Below are 26,724 nucleotides of genomic sequence, written 5' to 3' on the forward strand. Positions count from 1 at the left end.
GGGTCAGCTGTCCTGGCTGTATCCCCTCCCAGTTCCTTGTGCACCCTCAGCCTACTCACTGGTGAGGTGGGGTGAGAAGCAGAAGAGGCCTTGACTGTCCAACCACTGCTGAGCAATAACTAAAACATCCCTGTGTTATCAACACTGTTTTAGTCACAGATCCGAAACTTGCACTATGCTAGCTACTATGAAGAAAATTAACTCTATTCCAACCAAAACCATTATGGTTACAGTACTGCTTTTAGTCAGTCATTTATATTTTAAGTCCCTGTATAATGATACAAAGGAAACTTAGATGCTTTCCATTTACTGCTCTGTTTTTCAGTATCCAAAGCTACCAACTAAGCTACACAAAACACTCCCTTGAAAGAAAAGGTTAAGAAAATTTAGAACAAAATCCAGCTAATAATCGAAGGTCTTCAACTTTTCAGTGAACAATAGGAAAAGAATCAAAAAGCTTTTAGTGAAACTCTGCATGTCAGCTGCCGAAATGGCCTTAATTGGGTAGGAACTGATGGTGATCATGCCTGTCTGAGAGTCCATCTGTGCCACAGAAAACACCGAGTTCTGTCAGGCTTATCCTTGCAGAGCTTTATTACTATAAAAAAACCCCAAACAGATGAATCCTAGTTACCAGTGTTATGGAATGACTTTGAACAATAGTAATCAAGTCCAGCTTTTTACTGTAGTTTTAGGTTTTTAAAAGAACCTGACATATGGGAAATATTACTTTAGCCAACGTTGAGATAAATGCTAGAATTTCTGTGTAAAATGGTTACAGGATGTTTTTTTCAACTTGCATTTTTTAAAGAAATATTCATATTTGTTTTGAGATTTAAAGTTCTTATGGATTTATTTTTTTTTTACACATGCAATCTGCAGGAAATAAATGGAAAATGTACACTCCATAAGCCTCCAATTGTATGGAATGTCATACAAGTGAATCTACATTATAGATGTATTGAGCCATAAGGACTACATTGTTCTTGTCCATGTTCAACTTCGAATGGAAGGAGGTCATGCAGCAAGAGAGTTAAGTGGGGTTGTACTGTCACCAGTGATGAGAGTTAAGCTTTGGAAAGGTCACTACCAGAGCATCTCACAGAACAGAGTGGGCACCTAGCAGTGAGAGGACCATATTCCACGGATAGCGTGTAATAGCATGTTAGGAGCTCCAAGAAGCAACGCAGGCTTATGAAGGGCAAAATTCAGCCTTGTAAGAAATGTGCTATAGGCTAGGTGCACTAAAAGGACACAGGCAGTTTCCAGAGCACAGAACAAGGCCTTGCTCCTGTACAAGTGAGAATTTGATGTTTCTTACTGATGATACAAAGCTGAAAGGAAGCTAGTCGGGCAGTTCTATTAGGTCAGTGTGTGCAATATGCAGCTCTAAGGAAAAACACTGATGGTGGGGTAGAGGTTGATGCAAGACCGCTCCCTGTAAGCTGTATTTAGATGCCTTTAGTCACTTGGAAGTCCCAGTCTGGGATCTTCTATGCAACCTGTATTTTTCATTCAAAGAACTGAGCAGGAGCTATGCTCTGCCCTTACGGAAGAGTTGAGGCATCCACCACTTTATATTGATTAAAGCTTTTGATTCAGCATTTGGGAGACTTGGTTTTCTTTCTTTGGTATTCATTCTTTATGCTGGGGGACAGGCAACCCTCATCTACTTGTCAGGAGTCTCCAATGAGAAGCTGTATTCGACAGTAGTCATCCTCATTTCTTTTGCTAAAGTGGGTCACTATCCAGTAAAGAACACAGCTGAGCCTGCCTGCATCTGATGCCAAGGCATTCTGGGAGCAAATGATCCCTTTAAAAAATATTTCTATATATTTTCTAAGGGATGAAGCCAGAATATGTCCAATTTCATGAGAATACTGTACCTACAGAGTAATATACCCTCTTGAACATTGTCTTGATGATCCTGGATCATCTACATCCAGGGTGAGTGAATTAGCTTTTTCATGTGTTAAAGAAAAAAAAATAGGAACATTTCTTTGGTTGCAGTAAATGTAATCTATTGCTGTATTTTGTAATGTGCTTCATTCACCTGCTGTGTGCTCAGTGCACTCTTAGAGCAATTGCTTTCTTTTTTTTGTTAGTGGAAATAGAGGAAAATCAGTTTTCAGGATGCTGATTGTCTCTATAGGCATGTAAAGTGCTAGCTGGTCAGTCTGTTAAAAGGCTTGTGCATGCTTGTAGAATTAGACTATTCAGCAGCAATGAACTGTTTAAGGACTTTGACTGTGGCTCAGGGCAGCCTAGGTGCTTCTGTAACTGATATGTCTGTGAGGCTTTAAGAATAACAATCCTCAAATTAGTTGCCTAAGTTTTATCAAGATCCTATTGAACTTGTAAATGATCTTATCCTTAGAGATATTTAGGTTTCTCTTCCTCACACTGATATGGGTGGGAGATGCTTACTCCAGCAGATTTAAGAATTTAGTCCCTTGGAACCACGCTGAAGTGGGCAGGAGCTGTTCCACACAAATCCATGAGACGTCGTACCCCAAGTGCCCAATGCAAGCAAAGTTGCTTGGAGGTACTTCTTAGTTTGTCAACGTACTTGTTTTTAAGTTTGGGCAATTATATTTAAGCAGAGGTTTACAGCTGCTTTATGTCTGGGGTTTTTTTTAGCTTTTAAAAGTAGCAGGATCTGTCATTCTTTCAGTGAAACAATAAATACACATTGACCTAAAGAATTAAATTTCAGTTTTCTTTCATAAGTAAAAAAAACCCCAAACAACTAAACAAACCACAAAACAAGAACAAAGAATCCCCAACAACTTTAAAAGCTTGGAAGTTGAAACCTGTAATATTAGGATACTACTGAATTATCTCTTGCACCGTCAAGTTTCTTTTCATAGTGTAAGATCTATTCAACAGGAGGTTTGGATATATGGAAACACAAGATCAGATCTGTAGCTCGATGAATATGTGAAAGAATGGGAGCAAATCTGTAACAGAAATGCTACTTTGGTATTTCTGGAAAACTTAAATTTTGTAAGGATTTAATGCATTTAGTTTTCAACATAATTCAAATCTGTTAAACATGTCTTTTTTGAGTTGTTAAAGCTAATATTAAATTAACATGGAGTGAAAACACTCCTTGGAAAAAGTTATTTAAATATTTTCTTGGCATGAGTTGGCATAATTCTGTATCTTATTGCCTGTTACAGCAAGAAAGAAAAAATTGATGATTTATCCTAAATTACATTACTGGAAATTTAAATTATATTCCTTATAATTAAAATACTTTTTTTGGAAGACAAAAATATTCTTAAAATAGTTGAAAATATTTAAAATCTGTAGGTAGAAATTATCTTTCATTTGTGTTTCTGTATTTAACACTAAAATAACAATAGGTTTCAGCTAGCTTGAGTCATCAAAGCTAAACAGTATTTGAGTGAAAGAAAGTTTAAGTAGTAGTTGAAATAACTTTATAAAGCCTCTGTATTAACATCCAAACTGGTATTTTCCTTTCTTAACTCCCTCTTCAGCTTTCTATCTAATACGATTAAAAATAAATGTGCATTTTCTTAATTCCTGTATCATTCCTACTCTAATTAGAGAATTAGTAGAACATCTTTATGAAAGAGAACTGCAAATAATCTCTTTATACAGGCATTACTCTATTAGTGTCTTATAATAGGCTAACTTAACACACAAATCTTCAATTTATTTCTTTAGAAGAAAGAATAGCACAAATTATAAAGATTAAATTAGGCCATTTAAATATAAAAGAGGTGTAACTCAGTTAAGTTTGGACCAATGAATAGAAAAAAAACCCCAAACAAACAAACAAGAAAAAACACCCCTGACCCAATTCTAACCTGTGTAGAAGTAAACATGTATCTAGTGGGTAGAGAGTTTATTAGAAGATCTTTAGAAGACTGAGATGCAGGGTGAGATATATTTTTACATATTATTTTGTTATTAGCAGCCATTAGCTCTGTACAATAAATCTCTTATTTTTGAATAAGATATCTGCATAAGCTGTATAAATAATTATGTATATATGCTGAAAAGTGTAATGGTGAAGGCAATGAGAAATTAAAGAGTGAGACTATTCTGTCCTGTGAAATTATTCTACAGTAGCCTTACCTGAAGTGGAGACTTTTTAGGACACCACCTTTGGCTGCAGCTCTCAGCCTGGAGCAGCATGCCCACGAGGACTTGAAGGGCTCTGCCTGACATAGCCCTCTGCAGCCTCATTCATGCTTCACAGGGGAGAATCCACTGAGGTAGGAGGGGTATGTGGTGCTTTTCTAACTCATCACAGGAGGAGGTTAAGTAACTCCGTGCTGCACTTCACTTGTATACTACTGAAGAATAAAAAGGAAGAATCTTAGGTCTACATTTTATGGCTGAAATTCCGGAAAAAAAAAAAAAAAAAAAAGCTTTAAGGGAGAGTAGAACCAATTATCAAGATAATATCAATATTTTAGTTTTCATGCATACATGCTATCATTGATAACTAAATCATCTGGCTTCAGAGTCAAGTTTCCTGAAGAGCTTTTATAGTGATATGGTTTCCAATGTTTTAAGTTTTCTGACCTACATTATTCCTTAAAAGGCAAGTTGTTGCCAAATCAGTACTCTTATCTTTTTGCAAATACAGTTGCATAAGAGAAACATGATATTTATTATATTGAGTGATAATAAATTTATTTCTTCATTCTGCAAAGATTTAATTTTAAACACATTGGCAGTTTCAATTAATTCCTTAAGATACTTTGCTGGTTTTGGCTAGGACAGATTTGGAGATTTTTTTCACAGAAGTTAGTATGGGGATATGTTTTTGATTTGTGCTGAAAACAGTGTTGATAATACAGGGATGTTTTCGTTATTGCTGAGCAGTGCTTGGACAGAGCGAAGGACTTTTCTGCCTCTCACCCCACCCCACTAGTGAGTAGGCTCGAGGTGCACAAGGAGTTGGGAGGGGACACAGCTGGGACAGCTGGCCCCAACTTGACCAAAGGGATATTCCATACCGTATGGCATCATGCTCAGCATGTAAAGCTGAAAGAAGAAAGGGGGGGGCGGGGGGGGGGGGGGGTTGGAGTGATGGTGTTTGTCTTCCCAAGCAACCGTTACATGTGCTGGAGCCCTGCTTTCCTAGAGAAGGGTGAACACCTGCCTGTCCATGGGATGTGGTGAACGAATTCTTTGTTTTGCTTTTTTTCTGTGGGTGGCTTTTATCTCAGCCCATGAGTTTTCTCACTTTTACTCTTCCGATTCTCTCCCTCATTCGAGTGTGGAGGGGAGTGAGTGAGAAGCTGGGTGGTGCTTAGTTGCTAGCTGGGGTTAAACCATGACAGTTACACATATAAATGCTTAAGGACACAGGAAACCTTGTAGTATTGAGGACAAGTGAGTCAGGTGAGACTGTTTAACAAAGTATAGTTATTGTTAAAAATGTTTCCTACCTAGCAGGTTAATTTACTATAGTTGCTTGTTCTATATTTTAAAAACTTTTCTCTACCTGTTGTTCTCGGGCAAATATTTGCCAGGTTTTGTACAAAAGCTGTATGCTTTGAATTTCACTTCCTGAAAATAGAACTTATATGTATTTAACAGTGCTTGGTTATGTTAGTGTGTAATGCTAGTGACATAGATGACAATATGAAATAAAAGGAAGAGAAATATCTTTGGTGCTTTTGAAGAAAGTCTGTATTTAAATCCTTTTTTTCACATCCACTTAGAAATTAAATTTTGATTTGAATATGATTCTGTAGGGAATGTTTGTCCAAGCATAAAATAAAAGTACGGACGAAATTCTAGAACAAATTAAGCATGTTCCCTTTCCAGACAGAAAAGAAATTGTCTCCATTGATCAAAATTTTCTGATAGAAGAATGTAAAATAGGAAAATTAATTATAAGATTGAAAAAAAAAAAAACCACCTTAAGTGCTTTCATTCACAATGTTCATGGTCCAAGATAAGTCAGCTGAGTAGCCATCTAATTTGGAAGTGCTTCAGGTGTTCCTTGTTTGAGTGAAAGTTCCCTAGGACCTGTAGCTCTGCTCTGTAGGTGAATAGGACAGCTCTAATTTGAATAATTAAATTCAAACCTCACTAAAGTCTTACAGCAGTCCAGCAATTTAGCAGAGGACTTGCCCTTTGTCCAGAAGAGACTGATCTGTCAGACACAGTCTAATCATGGCTAGTGTGTATTGCCAGGGTGGGTTTCACAAAACGTATCTGCAGCCCCATTGGTTATATGTTGGAGAGAGGGAGGTTCTCGAGCCAGTTGTTTATATCGTAGCAACTTTCTGGAGGAAAGAGAATGGCGGGGCAAGGCTGTGCATCGCATCCAAGGTCTGCACCATAACCTATAGTGTCTACTTAATACCTTTTCTCTTGCCTCTTTGTCACATACAGCAAGATTCCCAAAGCTCATGGAAGGGAGGTGGCAGAACAAACATAACTTTGTAGCCTAATAGCTGGAAACATGTGTACTTATGATTTTGCATTTTCCTTCCTTTAATGCTTATGATAAGCATCATGCTTACATGAAAGTAGCAATGTATGTACTGTAAACAGAAGGCTGCTAGAACATGTTCTTGTGAGATCATAATATCAAGCTGCCTCCTGCATGGATATGGATGTCTGAGGTTAGGTGTTTGTCAATTACAACATCAATGAATGAACAAGACCTGAGAGATGTTTGGCATCTGATCGGTAATGCTCAGTATGAGAGAGCTTACACAGGAAATTCAGATATGTGCAGTAGATGTTGTGTCATAATACTGAAACTTATTCCTGTAATCGTAGAGTCCAGTTTAGGAGAGGCCACAGCTTCTGTTTTTCTTATTACTTTGAGGTTTTTAGTAAAATAATGAAATACACTTCTTTTTTCAGTGTTCCGTTTCCTGTGGGAAAGGTTTGAAGTTTCGTGATGTGCATTGTTTTAATAGCTTCCAAGCTAAAATAGAAGACGGCAACTGCAGACATTTGAAAAAACCACGGACGTACAAAATATGTAGAGCTGGAAGATGTCCTGCTTGGAAGGCCAGCAGATGGAAAGAGGTATATAAAATCTGCTGTAATTATGTTCCCTATACGAGTACAAGGCAAGATCATATTTATGACATGCTACTTCAATGGAAATAATTGTAAGGAAGTTTTTTTAGATGCACATCAAAATGAAATCTACAAATTAGCAAGTTAATTAGAATTTTTTTAAGAGTAATTAAAAGTAAATATCCACAAAATCTGAAAAGTATTTGGTAATCTAAACCCTAGACTGAATAAGTACTTATGACTTTCCTCAGTTTACCTTGTAAATTCAAAATAACAGTAAATTTTTAAAGTTTACTTCCTACCTTCAGTGACAAATTCAGTAGCACCACTGTAATTGCTATGATAGTCTGAATGTTGGAGTGAAGCCAGGTTTGTGGGATAAGGACAAGAAAAAGGCTTGTGGGCACAATACTGGCCTTTTTGCTGGCTTGGTGTGGTAAAATGTCTCTCACCTTGTGAAATTGTGTACCTGAGCACGGGGCAATATTTTGCATTTCACTGGCTTTTTCAAAATATAATTCCCCACATTGATAAAGACATGTTACCACTCTTCACAGCTTGGCCACAGCTGGTAGAGCAGTATCTACTTTGTGATTAGGCTTGAGTCTCTTCAGTAGGCTTGGGACTTAGTCATGCTTCTGACTGGGGTAAAAGGGGACTGTCTATCTCAGCAAGATTTAGTGTTGTAATGAAATACCTTTGGCCAGGAAGGAGGAAAAGAGGCATGTGGCAGGAAGCATTTGAACCTTTGTTAAGCTCCTCATGATTCAAAATCCTTAGTACTACCTGCAAAAGACAGTATCCTTGAAATACTGCACCATTTGCAAGATTTTTCTAACCTGAAATACTGAGATTTTTTTTCTTTCATTCTATTATTTGCATTGTAAAACAACAGACAAGTCTCTTGGTGTCTAATAAAGGAATGATGTAAACTCAGAACTTAAATGGTTTGATCTTGCAAAAATGTAAACTTTTGCTTTGTGTATGCCTATAGTGATTGTTTATACTGTGAATTAAGCAGAAAGATCAGTTTGGGTAACTTGGATGCATTTATTTTCTTTATGTCTTACAAAATTTTATTTTAATTGTAGTTTTACATATTGAACATAAATTTCTTCAGATGCAATGAAACGCTACTGTTATAGGGGTTGTGAAGTATATTTTAAGTAATACCCTAAGAACTTGTAATAATGGCAACTGTACAACCTTCTGGGGACTGTCTCATTTCACACATAACTAATTTTGATCAATTTTAGTGTTCTGGATCCTGTGGAGTGGGAATTCAGCAAAGGGACATCTACTGTCAGCTGAAGGGCCAGGGTCAAGTGAGTGAAGCAATGTGTAATCGTGATACCCAGCCTGCTAGCAAGAGGCATTGCTGGCTGCCTGCCTGCATGCAGTACCAGTGGCTGGCAGATGAATGGGAAGATGTAAGTAAGGCTTTGAACTTGTATGAAGTGACTGAGTAATGTCCAAAGGTTTTTTTTTCACATTTGGATACATTTTTAATAGTTGTTATGTTGCAGAATAACAAGTGACCATACTGGATATTTTGAAGGTCAAACTTGCAAAAACTAAAAAGTGACAAAAAAGTGTTAAAGGCTTTTTTTACTCTTTTTATACAGGATTTGCTTGTCTACTGCTGTAGCCAAAAGTGCTGGTGGAGCTCTAAGCAGGTCCCTGTTGATAGAACTGCGTAATTTGAATACAAAGTTCTTTACATAGTGCATAAAATGTTTAATAAAACCTCATTATGAGATAATAATTTTCAAAAAATCGCTTTATAAGAATAGAAATACAAATGAAATGTCAGCTGGAAGTAAAAACCTCAGAGGCAGAACATTTGGACAACAGTGTTTTCAAGATCTGTATGGAAGACTTACCAGAAAAGATAAGACGCAAAGTAAAGCTCAGCATTCTCCTACCAAATATTAATTTCATATTAGTGTTAAGAAAATCTAAATATACCTTCAGGAGGGAACTGTCATTTTTAAAGATGTGATGACTATTTTCTATATGCTAAAAATTTAACAACTTTTGTATCCATGTATGCAAACATACAAATATATATGAAGTGAGAGGGAGGGAGAAAACAAAAATTTCTGTACAATACCTGAAATGGTATGCGTAAGAGCCTGTCTCTTACTATAACAGTAAACAAAAAGACAGTTTGTGGCAACTTAATAATCTGCACTGTTAAATTTCCCAGGGCAAACACCCTGAAACTTTGAATATGAAGACTCAAAAGTCTCATAGACACAGCGCTGTAGAAGTGACTAGTGTTAATGTATAAATCATTTGTTGGTGCTCTGCAAAACCTGGATTATATTCATGCAGTTCAGACACATATTCCTTTATTAAGCTATATGGAGGAAAAGCTGACAATGTATGTTTCTTCAAAGTGTTCTCTTCTCCTATGAATCTGTTAAAATCAGGAATTAGTGGATGTGACTCATAATGTTCTCTTAGCACAAATATACACTTTCAGAGAATGAGGGTAAATTTTCCTTTCCTGTCAAATATTTATATATTCCAGCTGGGTACTCGGAGCTCTCTGCTACAAATGCATTGTGTTTCACTACATCTTCTGGTTGGCTCATGACGACTTCCACATGGTTATTGCTGTTTGAAATTCCTGTGTTCAGATTCTTTCTCTCACCAGATTCATATATAGCCTTGTACATCTAGTATTAATAGTAGTTCAAGTGTTTATCCATCTGTATTCCACTTCTGGTGCAGCAAACTCACAATATTTTGCCCAGCTGTCTCAGCTCTGAGTGCTTGTGTGTCATTTCCTCACCTCGCCAGTCACAGCATAGCAGAAAAATTTCCAGATCTAGCATTTCTCCAGCTTGCAGATGGGAGGCTGGCTGATAGCAGCAGCCAGCATTCTCCTGCCAAACATGCACTTTCATACTAAAGAGAAGAATGTCTACAAGGCTAATGTATAAAGCATAGTGAAAACAATTCTGCCTGCCCCCCTTATTGCATGACTGCGTTATTCCTTATGTGCCTAATATTCTGATTGCTCCATGCTGATAAAAGATCAGGTGTTTCTGTAAATTACATGAGCCAACTGTATCCACGTTCCATCTCCTGATACAAGTCCACAGCAAGGAAGTTTCCAAGAGGACGGAGACAAGTTCTGCACGCTGTCACGTGGTAGGAAGACAAGAGGCAATGGGAGTAACGTGAAAACAGAGGGGTTTAAATTGGATGTTATGAAAAACTTTTTCTCCTTGAGGACAATTCAGGCAGTTGAATGTGCTGCACAGAGAATTTGTGCAGTCTCCATCCTTTGAGATTTTCAAGACCTGACTTGATAAAGTTAGAGGTTTCTTCTGGCAGAGCTGTTTTACTGTACAGCATCTGGTTTTTGTACTTCAAGTTGCCTCTTTGAGACAATAATAATAAAATTTGAACAACAGACGATCTGTGTGTCAGACCTTGCTGAGTCTTCAAATTGACTGTTGTCGGGTCCAAATTACTATTAAATTAGGTTCTACTCTGACTGTGGTGTTCCTGATTATTGCTTCTGCTGAGACTGGATTTTGTGTATTTGAGCCTTCCTTCTTTAGCACAGCAAGTTCAAATAGATTAGTGCAAGCACCCATAGCTGGGGACATGCTGTTGACATGTATTACTTGGCCTGTAATTCCACTTTTCTGGATTCTGATAGCAGCAAGTGTCTTATCCTGTCCTGGCAGAACTGCAATGGCTTTCCATCTCACCAACCTGCCACAGGGGGAGGTCTGAGGACACTGAGGACAAAGGCACAGGCTCAACAGATACTGCTGCCCAAAGTTGTCACTGGCTTCATTAACAGGCAGTTTTGTTTTCTTTTGGTTTCTATCAGTGTAATATCACATATGTACTTCCAGGGATTCTTTTTGATTTGTTTTCAAGACCAAATTATTTCTTTCCTATTTCTCCTCAGTCTCACCCAACAATTAGGATGTCATGTCATACACTATTGGCTTTTTAGCTGATTAGAGGTACCTAAACTTTGGAAACAAAGTAAAGGATTTTGAATCAGTGAGCAATTCAGTCCAACACTGATAACAGATGTCATAAAAGGCATTGCTGTCTGGGTTTTACTGGTGTGTGGCAAATGGCAAATAAAAATGGCAAATAGCTTTGTTCTGTAAATGGCTAGTTTAAGTACAAAAACTGTGACTGTTTTTCTCGCACTCAGTGCTTGTCATCATATAGAAGAGAGGAAATATACCGGAAGGTTAAATGTGTGGATGAAAACCAGCTCCAAGTGGATGAAAGCTTCTGTGATCCCGCCACAAAACCTCCATCAACCAAAAACTGCAGGATATCTCCCTCTAAATATGTTGTGCTTACAGGAGAACTGTCACAGGTAAACTAATTATACTGCTTGCACATCTTTTATGTAGCTATATTTTTAAGAATGTTATATTGCTGTAAAACATACATTATTTGTGCAAAGCGAAACAAAAAAAAATATATTTTCATCTGAACACGGGTGCCTAAAATTTCTCCACGTTGAACCTTCCAATCAGCCATGATTTATTGTAGTGACTGTTATCAGTCTTCTGGTAGCCCTCCTGGGACCTACAAACACCAGCCAAAGGACAGCTGCCCCTACCACTGCATTCCTCTGCTGGTTCCCAGGAAACTCTTGCAAGGTGATCTCACTGGAGTAAACAAAAATCTTTTCCTTGATTTCAGTGAAGTGATGGATCAGTACCTTGCACATCTGCACTACCTATGTGTGCTCTGTTTGTACTGCAGCTGGGAGGGAACTGCTCTGGAAGCTCCGTGAGCTGAGAAAAGGGCAGCATGGGGCTTCCCATCTCCTTGCATGCTTAACTACTGTAGACCATCGCTTCTGCACACTGATGTACCAGCCCCGAGGCGGCACACATTGGATTACTGGCTTTTGCCGAAGTGAGGATCAGAGTTGACTTATCTGTAATTGCAATGCTGCAGAAAGGTTGTTTCATGGAAATAATGCCTGTGCTTGGGGATTTTGTTTTAGTGCTCAGCCAGCTGTAAGTTTGGTTACCAGCAGAGGATTGCGTACTGTGTTGGAAGCCATTCAGTTCAAAATCAGCATGCCCATGGCCTTCGAACTGTAGCGTACCAAGAATGCCCAGTAGAGCTATCCCCATACATTTATAAATGTAATGTCAAAGGATGTTCACAAGCTGCTACCTGGAGAGTGGGGAAGTGGACCAAAGTGAGTACAGAAGTGCAAGCTCATTTTTGATAGCTGCCTCAAACATAAATGAATGCCAAGACTACTTTGCTGACATAATTACGTTAGTTATTTACTACTTTCTAAACTAACTCTTGATGGCTATCCTCATCTAGTGCTCAGTCTCTTGTGGAGTGGGGGTAAAGGAGAGAACCGTAGAATGTATGACTGAAAATGGCTTTTCCAGTGACTTGTGCCTGCCACATTTACAACCAGATGCCAGAAAAATCTGTCATGAGGAAGAATGTAAGTGACAGCTGTAATTTTCAGCTGAAGTTATTGTTTTCCCAGGTTACTGATATAAAAGCTATAAATATATTTGGAGCACAATTATACAAAAGTCTGTCCTAAAATTAAGCTCTAGTCATAAAATATTAATATGATTTAATAATTCATTTTGAAGGTGAGTCTACCTGCAAAGATATCCAGATTAAAAGGGGGATTAGAAAGGATGGCGAATATCTACTTAACATTAAGGGAAGGATGATAAAGGTACTCTTAATATATATGAGTTTTTATGAGCACATATTTTTATTAAATAATACTTTTCTAATAAAGATTATGCTAAGGGATTGTATTTTCTCTTCCAGATTTATTGCTCAGGCATGCACTTAGAAAATCCTAAAGAATATTTGACATTGGTAAAAGGTGAAGCAGACAACTTTTCTGAAGTGTATGGATTCAGGTACAAAAGTGGTTTTGTAGTTTTATAAAGTGCATTTATTCCTTCAAAAATAAAAGAATCAAATAATACTTACTTTTTGTGAGAACAGATGAGTAGAATTTCTCTCCTTGATTTTCTGTTTTAAACATCCAAGCATATGAACGTGCATGCAGAAATGTGGATATTTCCACGCTGAAATTCTGTTAATTGCACTAAATGATTATAAAAATCTTCTATCATGACTTTGGTAGAAATGGCTTCAATCCACAATAGTATTTCAGTTGAGCCAAGATTAATAGCTGAGCTGCTTGTTCAGTAACTGTTGTTTAGTATTTTTTATACAGCATGGTGCAATGCAATTATTTTTCACTATGATGTTATGGGAAAATGTCAAAAGGAAACTAAATCTTTGCTGTTCTCTAGGCTGCGGAATCCCTATGAATGTCCTTTCAATGGAAGTAGAAGGCAAGACTGTGCCTGTCGAAATGACTACCTTGCAGCTGGCTTCACGGTTTTTAGCAAAATAAGATTTGATATAGCTTCCATGCAAATTAAAAGTAAGCATTTTGGCAGTATTAGCCAACATGAGTGTTTTCTTGAAGCTGCACATGGTCATGATTACCAAATTACCATTTTGACCCACTTATAGATCCAGTTGTGCCATTTTTGGGCAAACAAAGCTCTCATTTCCTTTAGGAATTCAATGGGAATTTCAAAGAAAAAATAGTAGGTGAGGAATCACCACTACCTCCCTTGTTAGTTTGTCCCAAGCAGTCAAGTGGCATGAATCTTACAGATTCATATTTTATATGTGAGCTAGCTTCAGTTTCTAAGGTTTTGTTCCTATTATTTAATTTCATTTTAGTCCCTGGCATATTTTTCTTGGGAAAGTCTTCCTATGCTGTAGTTAGTCCCTTCTCAGACCTTGGCAGACATACTAAATGGGCAGGGAATCTTTCAGTGCTTTCAAGCCCCTGTCTGAAGGCAGCAAGATGGCCCACAGTCAGCTCATCTGGAGTTGTGTCCAAGTGCACATTCATCCTCCTAGCCCGCTCCTACTTCTGAAAGAAAACTGGGTGTGTAGATTGGACTGATGTTGCATTAACCAAAGTGGACTATTTAAAACGTAGTTTCTAAAATAACAAACTAAAACACACAAAAAAACCTCCCCAAACCAACAAAAAAACCCACCCAAAACAAACCGAAACCCCCCAATGTTAATGCCTTTTGCATTGTTTTCACCTGAATTTCTAATGCAGCTGTTTCGGTGTTGAGTAATCTTCTGTTTTCTAGCCACAGATTTTCTTTTTGCTCAGACTGTACTTGGAAGAGCAGTTCCATTTGCTACAGCTGGAGATTGCTACAGTGCTGCCAGATGTCCACAGGTATTTATGATTTCTTATCCCCTTTGAAATGTGCACGTAAGAGGCGGGGAAAAGAAAGATCTGTGTGACCAGTTTAGAGCTGTAAGGTTCTAAATCAATCTCCTATTCTGTCTAGTCTGTGTACTACATTAATAAGGTTTTTTTCTTCTCTTTTTTTTTTTTCCCTCCTGTTCCTCTATCTCCCCACCCTGTTTCTCGCTCAAATTTACTCCACACTTTCTCACTAGGGTCCATGTATGTATATTCAGCTTTCTACATATTTCATGTATTGCTCTCCCTCCCTTGGGATGTGGTGTATCCTTTGTTTCCCCTAATCCCTACTCAATCTTTGTTCTTCTCCAGTGAATTTCCTTTTCTATAATCCTGCAGAATTTTTCTTATATTTTCTCTGTTTCTCTCATGATGCTTCATATCTTTGAAGACTACCAGAGGAAATCAATCCTGTTTAGGAGTATATGTTAAAACTGGTGTGTCTACCTTAGCGTTTTAGTTTAGATTGTATGGTGCCTTTTAAATTAACCTCTGCATTATCCCAGTTTACTATTTGTTGGTTCACATCATGGAGCAGTCTTGAAAGATGTGAACAGGGGATGCCTTCTAGATGAAACTAAATCAAACAATGAGCTCCAGAAGAAGGATCTTAATGCACCCTAACTGCTAATGAAGATTCAGTCTATGGAAATAGATGACAGTTAGTCCAAAGTAAAACCCCAATCTGTGTGCCCTATACAGGCATTGGCCTCTCTGACCCAACATTGTCACTCTAGAGGTCTGCTCATACTGTCTGAACATACTCATATGTCTGAACTAGTCAACCTAGGCTGCCTTTGGAGTCCATTGGCAGAAATGGGATTTTCTAGAAAACAGTTGAGCTAATGCTACCCTATTAGACACCTTAGGCTGAAGTCAACCATCCTCTGGAAGTGCGTATTTCTTTGCACTGATTATAAAGGGAGTTAAGATTGACTAGTTCAGACTTGCATGGAAGTGAAACCCTTTGTCCAGCTATACTAAGTGCTTAAACTTAAGACAGGCTACATGAGTGGATATATTCAGGGGCAGCTAGAGACAACTGATGTACAATTTAGGTACAAATGAAATGTCTAAGTTAGGTAGACTTAACCCCTGTCAAGAAAACCGTTGGAGTTCATTACAGTATTGAATACCTTCAACCTGCAAACTCTGGGCTTAGTACAGTACAAATCTATTTGCAGTCTTCTGTTGGGAAGTCATTGCTTGGTTTTGCACTGACACATTTCCATCTATAAGATTTGCACTGAAACTAACACTTTCAGTGCAGTAAAAAGGCCTCCATTCCTGCGCTCTGTCCTTGAAATCTGTTCCTGGCCTAGAATATGCTGCATGACACGTCAGACAGCTGTTAAGCTGTCATTATAATTGTACATAGCACTTCTCATTTATATTTGCAAAATGATGTCACTGTGAATGAAGTTACTTTGCGCTTGTTAATTGTGGAAAGCATTCCACACTGTATTAATTTCCTCCAGATGCTTTACTCATTAAATGCAAGTCTTCCACTTTTTGCACACTTGAAGAACAACCTACCCTATCCATATGAGCTCATGTTAGTTCATCCTGAGTATGAGAGTGCTATAAACACAGCAACTTTATATAGAAGTGCTCTCAAAACATATCTACCATACCGAACAATAGAAGACTGAAATTTTATGAAGGAATTTCAGTGAATCACAAGAATAAAGACTGAATGCTGAATTTTATACATGCACACATACATATACCCACACAAATATATATATATATATATATATATAAATATATCTGACTATGACAATATTAAGCAATAAAATATAGAAGCTACCATATGCAATAGAAATGTTATCTTTGCTAAAGCTTTCATCTCAGGATTTAGACAATTTTAACTAGGTCTGAATACAGAAATTCAGGCCTTTCCTGAATTGTATGGATGTGAGGGGGAGTTTTCTCATTGTAGTGCTGGCTAAACTGACCATTAGGCTCTTTATGGAGGTAGTAATTCTTTCCAACATATTGCACTATTGTGTGAATGCAATTTAATAACTTTCTGTACCCCAGTTTACCAAGGCAGTGTAGTTTGTTGCTTTTAATATACTTCTTGTTTTCATATGAACTGACTCTGTTTTAAAGATAGTTTTCAGAGCGTCTATTTGCACAGGCAAATATTTTAGAATCTACAAACTGTTTTGAATGGTTTGTATTGCAAAACATTCCATTTAGAAATATTATTTTTTTTTAAACTCCACTTATATTCGTGTTCAATTATGTTATTTATTATAGTGAAAAAGAAATGGAAGATAAGATGATGATTCTTGGACAGTGTGCTTTCAAAAATTTGAGAATTAGGAGGCTAAGTGTCATGATTTAACCCCAGCTAGCAACTAAGCACAATGCAGCTGCTCACTCACTATTCCCCCCCCCCAACTCTTGGAGGGATGGGGAAGAGAATCAGAAACTTAGGGGTTGAGATAAGAACAGTTTAACTGAAGTAAAATATAACAATAATAACAATGTAATATAATAATTATAATGAAAACGAAGATAAAAAGAGAGATAAAACCCAAGAAAGACAGGTGATGCACAATGCAATTGCTCCCTGTCCACTAAGCAATGCCCAGCCAGTCCCCGAGCAGCGACCAGCCCCTCTCAGCCATTTCACCCAGTTTATATACTGAGCATGACACCCTATGGTATGGAATATCCCTTTGATGAGTTTGGATCAGCTGTCCTGGCCATGCTCCCTCCCAGCCTCTTGTGCACCTGCTCCCAGGCAGAACATGGGAAACTGAAAAATCTTTGACTTAGGGTAAGCACTACTTAGCAACAACTAAAACATCAGTGTGCTATCAACCTTATTCTCATACTAAATCCAAAACACAGCACTGTACCAGCTACAAAAGATTAACTCTATCTCAGCCAAAACCAGGAAACTAAGTGATTTGTTTGTAATTTCCAGATAGTAGTATGTCCTATCATGTTATTGCCAAAAGCCTCAGGTACTTTCTTGGAAGATTTTTTTTTAAAGCCAACCTTATTCTTGCATGTTACAAGTCCATACTTTTTGTAAATGAAAATTTAATATAATAATAATTTGAATTGTCTGATGTTAGTTCTGTATTCAGACTCTGCAGACAAATGCTACAGATCAGCTGATACACAGGTGATACTGCAGAATAAATTGTTCATGTATCTGTGTCAAATAAAGAGGTATAACGCAGTGTAACTAAGCCAGGTTAAGTACACACCTTTGAGTACTTAATGTCTAGATATACCCTACTGATATGTGCAGATATGCCAATGTAAAGTGTTTTAGTGTTTTGAACTGTATTTATCAGCTTTGTATTTTACCTTTTGCTTTTTTGTTTTGTTAGGGACAGTTCAGCATCAATTTGGCTGGTACAGGTCTGAGACTATCTAGTACAGTTAGGTGGATTGCTCAGGGCAACTATGCAACTGCTGACATACACAAATCTCACGTAAGTCAATGCTGTTTTCCTTTACCTGCTCTTATGTCTTGGAATAGTGTGGCTCCAAAGGTGCAAGTAATGACTTTCTTGTGAAAGCTAGCTGTGAATCAGAAATAGTGCTCAAGGTCTCATCGTCTTCCAGATGTAATGCAAAAACTATGTTTAATCACACTGGCCCAAATCTATTCCAGATCAACATTGCTTGCCTACGCTACTCTGACTGATTATAAGATCCTATTGTATGTTAATCAGGTTTATTAAAAGTTTTGCAGATACCTAATAATACTTTTTTTAAAAAATAAAAACAATACCCCCAAAAAACATTTTATTAAAGATACCCTACTACAGAGGATCCTTACAGATGGCTTACCTTCAACTTGATTCATGTGGGACACCAAAAAAACAGTTGAACAAGGACAATAAGCATGCACAGTTTAAGAGAACATTGGATGGTAAGCCAGGGAAGAAAGTATCTCTGTGCCTGTTTTACTAATCTGATTCTGTCTCTTGATTTAGTGTTTGTAGGTATGATTTGTCAAAATGTCTACTGTGTGCAGAGCTCGAAGAGCTTCAATATGGCCATGATCTCAATTGTTTTTCTTGACTATTTTCTTTGTCTGTTCCCAGGATGGTACTAAAATATATGGAAGATGTGGAGGATTTTGTGGAAAATGTATTCCTAACACAATTATTGGTCTCCAACTTCAAATACAGTGAGAACTCTAATGTAGTAAGAGCATCAAAGCAGGGACATCTGCCATTTAGGTGTAAATTGTAGGTTCTGTGTATGTATGTATTTTAATTATTTCATTTCTGTAATGCTTGTTACTGTAATGCTTGCTACTAATAATTCCTATTTTCTTCAGTGTTTATTCAGGGGTGTATTATCTGTTTGTGGGCTAGCACATGCATAAATCACAATCATAAAGCTTCATGTTTTAATGGAGAGGCATTCATTCAATGCACAGTGTATAGTAGCAAGTAAATTGCACTGAGGTTGCTACAATGGGTAACACTTTAAATTGTAACATAATTGTAATACTTCATGTGCAACTAATTAGTGCAATTTTTAATACAGTATTTGGTAAAATTTATACTCTACTGGTTTTCTTGATAAAATATACTAAAATATAGAAAGAGGTATTGCTATATAGAGAAGACAGGTAATTATTTAAAATATTTCTAATTTTGAGAAACCTTTTAGGAATTATCTGTCGACAACTTGGAGCAGAAAAGTAAATAACCAACATGCTTGAGATAGTTTCTAGAGATCTGTGTGTTTGTCAGTAAAAGCATTTTTTCCCCATCCCCTTCATTATATTCTTTGTGGTGCTCAAATGCTAGCAGTAATCCTGAGAAGTGTGGTTTAACCTCTGTAGTCTCTATAGCACGTTAAACATTTATGCTTAGTTTTGTTGTGGTTACAGGAAAAAAAAAAAAAAAAAAAAAGGAAACAAATTGCTTGGAAACCTGATTTTTAAATCCCTGCCTCTCATCCAAGTATACTGTAAAAGCAGTGTATTCTGTTTACCATAGCATTTTGTATATGACTGTACTAATATGTATTTACTAAAACACTTTCTATATACACCTCACTGCTTGTCACTGGCCAATGGCATATTAGTAAAGTCTGTAGTGTGTGTCTCTCTTAGATTCCAGTTCAACGTTATTTTCAGTAACCTTAGTGCAAACTCCGGGCAGAGGCAGCATCAAGTCCCACAGTGGTTTTGGTGTCCCAATTTTGACTCAGTACAATTTTTCAGTGTTTGTAAATACAGTTATAGCATCTGCTAGTTAAAATTATTTCTTCCAGAAAAATGTATGAAAGATTTACTAGATTTGAAAATGATTAGCTCTTTGATATGGTGTTTGGTATTACTTTACAGTCCAGAACTGTAAGACTATATGCGTATGAAGATAATGCATTTCAGGGCCAACTCTCAGGTATTTAGAATAAAATTTTATACATGAATAATAACAAATATTATGTGCCAGGTAACTATGCATCCTTTTTCTGACTGTACACATTCTGTAAACCAAATACTTGTTTTTCATGCCAGTACAATTGTAGATCAAATGGCAGCTATATCCTGTTTTTACCCAGAAAGAGTTAGCCATGAATTAGCAATATGTATTAATTAAAAGCAATACTGTACCACAGAAGTGTAAGCAGCTACTTTTAGATAACACGTGTAGGTAATTATTTTGTGATCTCTGCATCAGAAATGTATTTTTGCACTATGTGCCTTATATTAGTTGTAAACATTAATAAGAACATAAAACATTATTTTCCTATAAATGTTTACATTTATAATTAAAATCCTGTAATTTATAAAATATTTATATAATAAATATGCTTGTGTGAATGGTAACAGAGTACTTTCACTTTTTTTTTTCCTTGGTATCAAATGCTTAGTACAAAATGTGGAAAAAACATTTCAACTTATTAATGCGCAGAATAACTACGTTCTTAATACCTCTTCACAGTAACATACTGACTTATACTGGAATAACTGCCACACAAATGGGTTATAGTCATAGGAATATTTTCCATGGAAGGAAATCCTACTTCAGAGGTACAAACTCCATGTCTGTGTGGCCTTCCCAGTCATCTCCCCATATTCACCTATACCTTTCTTGGGGGATTGTGCTGTAAATCCTTCACTGAAATAATGTAGAAATATGAAATAATCTTCCTCTTCCTTGTACTAAACTCAGAGCAACTCCTTTATATCTTGGTCCTTCAACAGTTGCTTTGGCAGAAGGGGAACTGCAGTCCACCTCCATCTCCAGGAAGGACCATTTTCTTTTCAGCCCTGAAACTGCAGTTAGGGGCTAGCAAGTGCTCAACTCTGCTGCCACAGAATCACTCTGAAAATCCACTACCAAAGAAAGTGTTTTTATTGTGTAATAGCAGTGATTTTTGAGGAAAAATGTATTCTCTGTAATTAGAGCAAGCCCTATGACCCAATGTCAACTTCTACATAAAACAGCACTGTATTGTGTTCTAGTTTTTTGCATCTTTTCTTTTTTCCTTGCTTTGGAGTTTCAGCTCTAGTGTAGGGAGAAAGTACTTGTGTGTTCTGGCATTTTGTGAGTTCCTTGTGTTAGTATTTTGATTTTGTTGAGAAAAAGGGCTAAATCAATCACCCCCTTTCAACTTACTAACTCTTCATCCCAAGGGCAATTTAAGGAAAACATGAGCCTGATGGTCAGCTCTGAAGAATTTAGAGGCTTGATGATGCTGACACAGTAGAAGGTCCATGCAGTAAAATGAGAATCACTGGTTGTATTTGCAGTAGATTTCCATATCCTTTAATTGAGATTGCTGTGGATTTCCACTGCACTGGGCAGCCAAAATGCCAGCCAGGGTAGTGGGGTGATCTATGAGAGCACTGCGAGCTCTACTTTGTTGGGTCTGCATGTGCTGAGCTGCCCACCACTGCTCACAGTCACACAGCTCTCCAGTTTTGGTTGATGCTTAGAAAATGAAATGCTGAACTGTCCCGTCACTATTCCATATAGAAAAAATAACTAAGGAATTATAATAGTTAAAGATGATTGTAACAATACTTTGTTAGGTGTCTTCTAGGACATTTTTAATCCCATCAATGATAGCATCAAATACTAGGTGACACAACTGCACTTACTTCATTATGTGTATGCACACACACACATTGAGTACTTATCTGAATATTGGATTCTAAAGATGGATTAGATGTTAAAAAACTTTGTTGCTCACATTTATCTAACAAAATGTGACTTGCTGTGCTTTGAAATGGGTACTGTGACATCTCTTGGTGAAGACATCATCTGAATGTCTTCTACCTGTATTTCTCCAAAGGTTGTATCTGGGAGGAGCTGGAAACCCTGGCTCTGAGTACACTAACGGGTCTCCATCCTAACTGAATCCATCCTGGCGTGGTCTGTTGTGCCACTCTCCCTGTAGAGAGGAGCAGAATACTCCCAGGCATTTGATCTGGGACACACGTCAGTGTGTTGTACAATCAGCTAATCCTACGTTCATGGGAAGAGCTGTGACTGAGTGATTTCAGCATATATATATATATGTGTGTGTGTTTATGTAGGTTTCTGATGGATGGTTGTGTACTTTTCTTATCTGAGAGGCTATAATATCCAAGGCATACTCAAAAAAATGACGGATGGATTTGGAGTTTTTCTTCCACTTGTGTAACCTGGAATATGTTTAGCATAACTTTCATTTTTGTTGATTATTTGAAATGAACGTTACACGTAGCAAGGAGGGGAGTTAGGTCTTTGCAGTTTTATTGGACTAACACATGAGAAATTCAGAATCTGAATAAAATATTACTATCTGGCAAATGCTTTTTATATCTTTCAGGGCTTTAAGTAAGATTAGTGAGAAGTGTGAGGGGTTGGATTTATTGTTTCAATGAACAAATAGATTCCTGAAAATTGATGTTCTGTGACTATCAAAACTGAACTTGATTTAGAAGTGGAACAGAAATATGCTGTAATATTTTAACAACTTAAAAAATAGAGAACAGGAAAACTATGTACAAAAATAGTTCTGAAGCAAGATAATTGAATATGTAAATAGGAAATTAATATTAAAATGACCATTATATATAAACATTGCGGTTGAGATTTATAATAATCCATGTTGGCTTTATTTATAAGTTAAAACAATTTCCAACTGCACTCCAGAGAAGCCCACCAGAACCTTTTCCAAAGATTAGCTTTCATGATACAATACATTTCCATATTTCTAGTTTTATAGATGTGGTATCTGAGCCATTAAATACCAAAAGCTGCACTTTATACCTCCTCATGTGCTGAACAGTTAAATGGTATCTTACCCAATGCAGGGAAAAGTAGGACTGGAGGTTAGCATGGCAGAACCAGTATGAGATCAAGTCCTCCAGGCTAGAGAGTGGCAACCCTGGGGAAGCATCTGTATCCTCTGCGCCAGCTCATTGTCTCTCTTGTAAGGCTTTGCTCTCGTTAAGTATTTGGCCATCTTTTCCTGAGCATTTAAGAGTATTCAAAATGATCTCATTGTATCTATGCTTTAAAAAACATTTCGAGGGGGAATCTCATCAGCCTCTCTCTCTGGTGTGCTTTGGAAATAGACTGAATAGATGATAGAAAAAGTAAGGTGTTGCTTTTAAAGTGCATTCCTGCTTCACAGTACTGGCTTTTCTTCAGACAGAGCAGTAAGTGTGATGATAGCAGGGGAAAATTACCAGCGTTTTATTCAAAAAGAAGAACAAGCTATCTGACTTGGAGTTGAATCTGACATTTAATCTTCTCATCCACAGAAGGTGGTTTTCTTTTGCACATTAAGTTTATTTTGCAATAGCATAGCTTGAGAGACTTTTCTGGGCTTTGTTTATCCTGGCTTTAGAGAAGCAATCTGTGCTCTGTTTCTGATAAATTTCTCCTTGTGTTCAGTTATGACAGATATTCCTTTGAATTGACTGTATAAAAATACTGTAGCAGTAGAGCAGAGCAAAGATCTAACCATATTTATGTCTATATTTTGCATTTAAACATGAACAGATGTGCATACATTCATCTGTCTCATGTTTGATTCTGTGCTGCCATCCAGAACCTTTTCCTTTTTAATAAACAAATGTTTCCTTCTTTAATCTCTGTGTGTGTTTTATCTCTGTTCCTGCAACAAAATTTTCTTGTCCACGTATTTCAAATCTTATTTGTGTAATTAAACAAAGCATGCAACAGGGAGAACCCATGCTGTAAATAGTGGAGAACTCTCTCTCTGAGTAGCTGAAATAAAACAAGCTATTTCTGTCTTGCACACTATTACTATTTTGTTTTGGAAAGCAAACCCCTGCATTTATGAATACTGAAAGGCTCTTTTTGAAATCACTCTATGGTCTTATTTTACAGTCTGATTTACAGAAGCAAGGAACATTCAAAGAGAGCTCATGAATTTTCTGTATGGAAGAGGCTGGAGTGATTCATAGCAGTAGCATACATTTACACCTGGTAGGATGAAATCCTTTTTTGCACTTTAGTTGTCTCTGGCAGTCATTCATTGATCGTGGGAATGACATTCATAGTCAGTTCATCATTCTCCATGAGTTTTTTGATGTTTGTCTGGAAAGTGGAATAATTAAAAATGGAGTTGCACAGAAAACAAATTGAAATTTGTGCTTGTAAAATCAGAGGGTGGAAAGTTTCTTTTTAATGCTTTGTATTTAAAACATCTTGCAGAAAAGGCTTGTTGTAAAAACATTTATTTAACACCTCAGTAAAGAAAACAGCAGCCCTGCTAGTATTTTTGTTCCTGGAATGTCTGCAACTCCGACAGGGCTAGGAAAACTGCCACCAGTAGCCACTTTCATTAGGGTTTACAAGGTATTTAGCTAAGAATTCTTTTGCCCTTCAACTGTTGTTTTCTGTCTTATTACTACTCTTGCCAGAAAAGTAACAGTCCCCAGTTCCTCAACTACATTTCTGCTTGCAACTCCTGAGAGAGAAAGGAGTAAATTCGTAGCTGTTACTTCAAAGGGAAAATACACAACCTGTATGCTAACACAAAAGCACAGTAAAAAGGTATTATTTTACTTCTAAAGTCCTCTCTTCCATGCCAGGATTAGAGACTTGTTGATGCTCTTTCTTAGGTGGCCAGGTATATTTTTCATATTGTGTTGCCAAATATTTACTCAGAGGGATTATTTTGAGACTGATCTATGGGGAATGCAGATAGGCGGGCATAAAAGAGAGAGGGGTTTTTTTTGATTGGAAGTACACCCTCCTGCAATGTGTTTGCCTGGCCAGCTGTCGACAGCATTGCTTCATATGAAATTTGACATTCAGAATATTTCAAAGCAGTAAAGGGAAGTGAACTCTGGAGCACTGTTTCCAGCAGTAACTTACATCCCTGTTTAAGAAGAGGGACAGGGAGAGTTTTATCTCTAAATGGAAACAAGCTTCTGTCTACCTAAAAAACTTACCTAGCCCATGATCAAACAAAAACCCCACCATTGTTATCTGCGCTGTGTTGTTACTGCCATAATAATTTATATATAAGCTGTATGAATCATAAAATTTTAATAAAAAATTTATCTACAGACAATTCCATGCTGTGCAGTGTCATCCTCTCTGTGTGTGTTTTCTTCCATGCACCACAAGCACTGTTTCATATCTTTTGGATGAGGCTGACTTCTCTAACTGAAACAACCTTCTTTTGGAGAAATTAGTTCTTCAACATTTTTTCTTTCTGCTTTACTTGCTGAAAAAAGTGAGGTAGCATATGTTAATGTTATTGCCCTAGAAACACACATTCAAACAATTGTGTATTTAAATATTTCTACCCACCCCCCACATACACACTCCTCATCAAGCCTGTGGCATTTTCCATGTCAGAAGGCAGAAGTTGGCACAAGCATAAGAAGCAACTTGGCAAAGTTTTTCTGGGTTTTGGTGTGGTTTGCTTTTGTTTGGGGTTTTTTTTGTAAAGTGGTACATTACAAAAAATTTCATGTGAATTGGTGTTCGGTACAATAGAAGACTGCTGGCTCTGATTCCACAAGTCACCATATCGGGGGTATTTCTAGCCCTTCACTGAATCCCGGTAATATGCATGTAATTCTGCACTGGTGCATGGATCTAATGTGGGGGATCCAGTTCCCCGTGCATGAAACCTCAGGCTGTGCAGTTTTTTTAATGTTTGTTCCTAGCCATGTGTCTTCCTCTAGCATTTTGTCCAGGACAAAGCATGTGGTTATTTTTCAAAATATACTAGTACTAATAGGAATATGGGAGAAATTATGTAACACAGTAACTCTTGTGGTATTTTTTTAATCAGGAGTTGCTATTCAAAATGTCTGTCTTAGAAATGTTGCCAGTTAAATTCCCTATAGCTATGCAAGAATCGCTTGCTCTGAAAGCAGAAATTTCATGCAAATCTGAGGGCATATTTTGCTTTAAAGGTCTGTCTAGTCATATACAGTGAAGTTAATTCACACTGCCTTTACCATAGGAGCCAGAACTAAATTATGTGATCAATGCCATGACAAGTATGAACTCAAAATATCAGAATATTAGATATGAGGACATTAAAATGATCTCTTGGTATGCAGGAGACAGGCTGTCTTCCCTGCATAGCTGCAACTAGCAGATAATTGTCTCAAACCTAGATCTTCCTAAAAGGAGCATGCTCCTAATTGCTGAGTTACCGAGCATGGCAAAGAATTCTCCCTCCATATATAAACACCCTTCTTGTTCAGCTGGGAAGTGATTAAGTTTTCCACACTCACCTGTTTCACCCAGTCCTTGCTCCAGTGATAGTATGTTGATCCTTTACCAGGAAAGTGCTCCTCCATGAGCCACAAAGAAGGGAGCTGTTTGCATCCATCATAGACTTCAGTGGTCATTGTAGAGCTCATCCCTTAGCATCACCTAGAGACAATGTGGTTCCCCAGAAGTGCCTTCTGTCAATCTCATAACTGAGCCCTATTTCTTTCTGCAGGCATTGCCAAGGCGCCTGGGTGTCCTGTGTGCAGCTGTGGCTCACATGACATGGTAGGACACCTCTGAGCCTCAGCACTGGGGTAGCTGCTGTGTCCTGCTCAGGACAGATCTCCTTCAGTCCTGCTGAAGTTCAGGAGCCACCTGTCTTTCAGCCTATTGGAAATAGTAAGACAAATCCAACATGAAAGATGTCTTCTTCAAATCTCCAGTTGTCTGGTTTAGGGTTCTTGACTATTCTTAGCATTTATTTCCTGTAACAAATTTCACAGGTTATAACAAGAGGCTCCAGCGGACATCAGTGGTCTATTTTATAATGTCCTACACAACTAGAGGCCTTCAGGGCGGGAGGGCTGTAACACACTGAACAATGAGAGATGTAAGGTGACATAGGCCGTTAAAAACTGGGAAATAATCTGATGATTTCCAATCTAGCTCCCTACATACCTGCATTAG

The 26,724-nt window shown here is 37.5% G+C and overlaps 1 protein-coding gene across 1 annotated transcript in view; it reads left to right on the top strand.

Moving 5' to 3' along the window:
* The window catches only part of ADAMTS20 (ADAM metallopeptidase with thrombospondin type 1 motif 20), a 100,454-nt gene extending 80,357 nt beyond the window's left edge, over positions 1–20,097 (top strand). Inside the window, exons 29-39 of the mRNA XM_074903020.1 lie at positions 6,868–7,035; positions 8,286–8,459; positions 11,225–11,395; positions 12,038–12,238; positions 12,373–12,502; positions 12,660–12,748; positions 12,847–12,941; positions 13,344–13,477; positions 14,214–14,305; positions 17,692–17,796; positions 18,415–20,097. Of these exons, the coding sequence (XP_074759121.1) occupies positions 6,868–7,035; positions 8,286–8,459; positions 11,225–11,395; positions 12,038–12,238; positions 12,373–12,502; positions 12,660–12,748; positions 12,847–12,941; positions 13,344–13,477; positions 14,214–14,305; positions 17,692–17,796; positions 18,415–18,504 (1,449 nt within the window). The 3' untranslated portion in view covers positions 18,505–20,097. The remainder of the gene's footprint in view (positions 1–6,867; positions 7,036–8,285; positions 8,460–11,224; positions 11,396–12,037; positions 12,239–12,372; positions 12,503–12,659; positions 12,749–12,846; positions 12,942–13,343; positions 13,478–14,213; positions 14,306–17,691; positions 17,797–18,414) is intronic.
* The last annotated feature ends 6,627 nt before the right edge of the window (positions 20,098–26,724 follow it).

Source organism: Athene noctua, chromosome 3, assembly GCF_965140245.1.
Source record: "Athene noctua chromosome 3, bAthNoc1.hap1.1, whole genome shotgun sequence".
Lineage (NCBI taxonomy): Eukaryota > Metazoa > Chordata > Aves > Strigiformes > Strigidae > Athene > Athene noctua.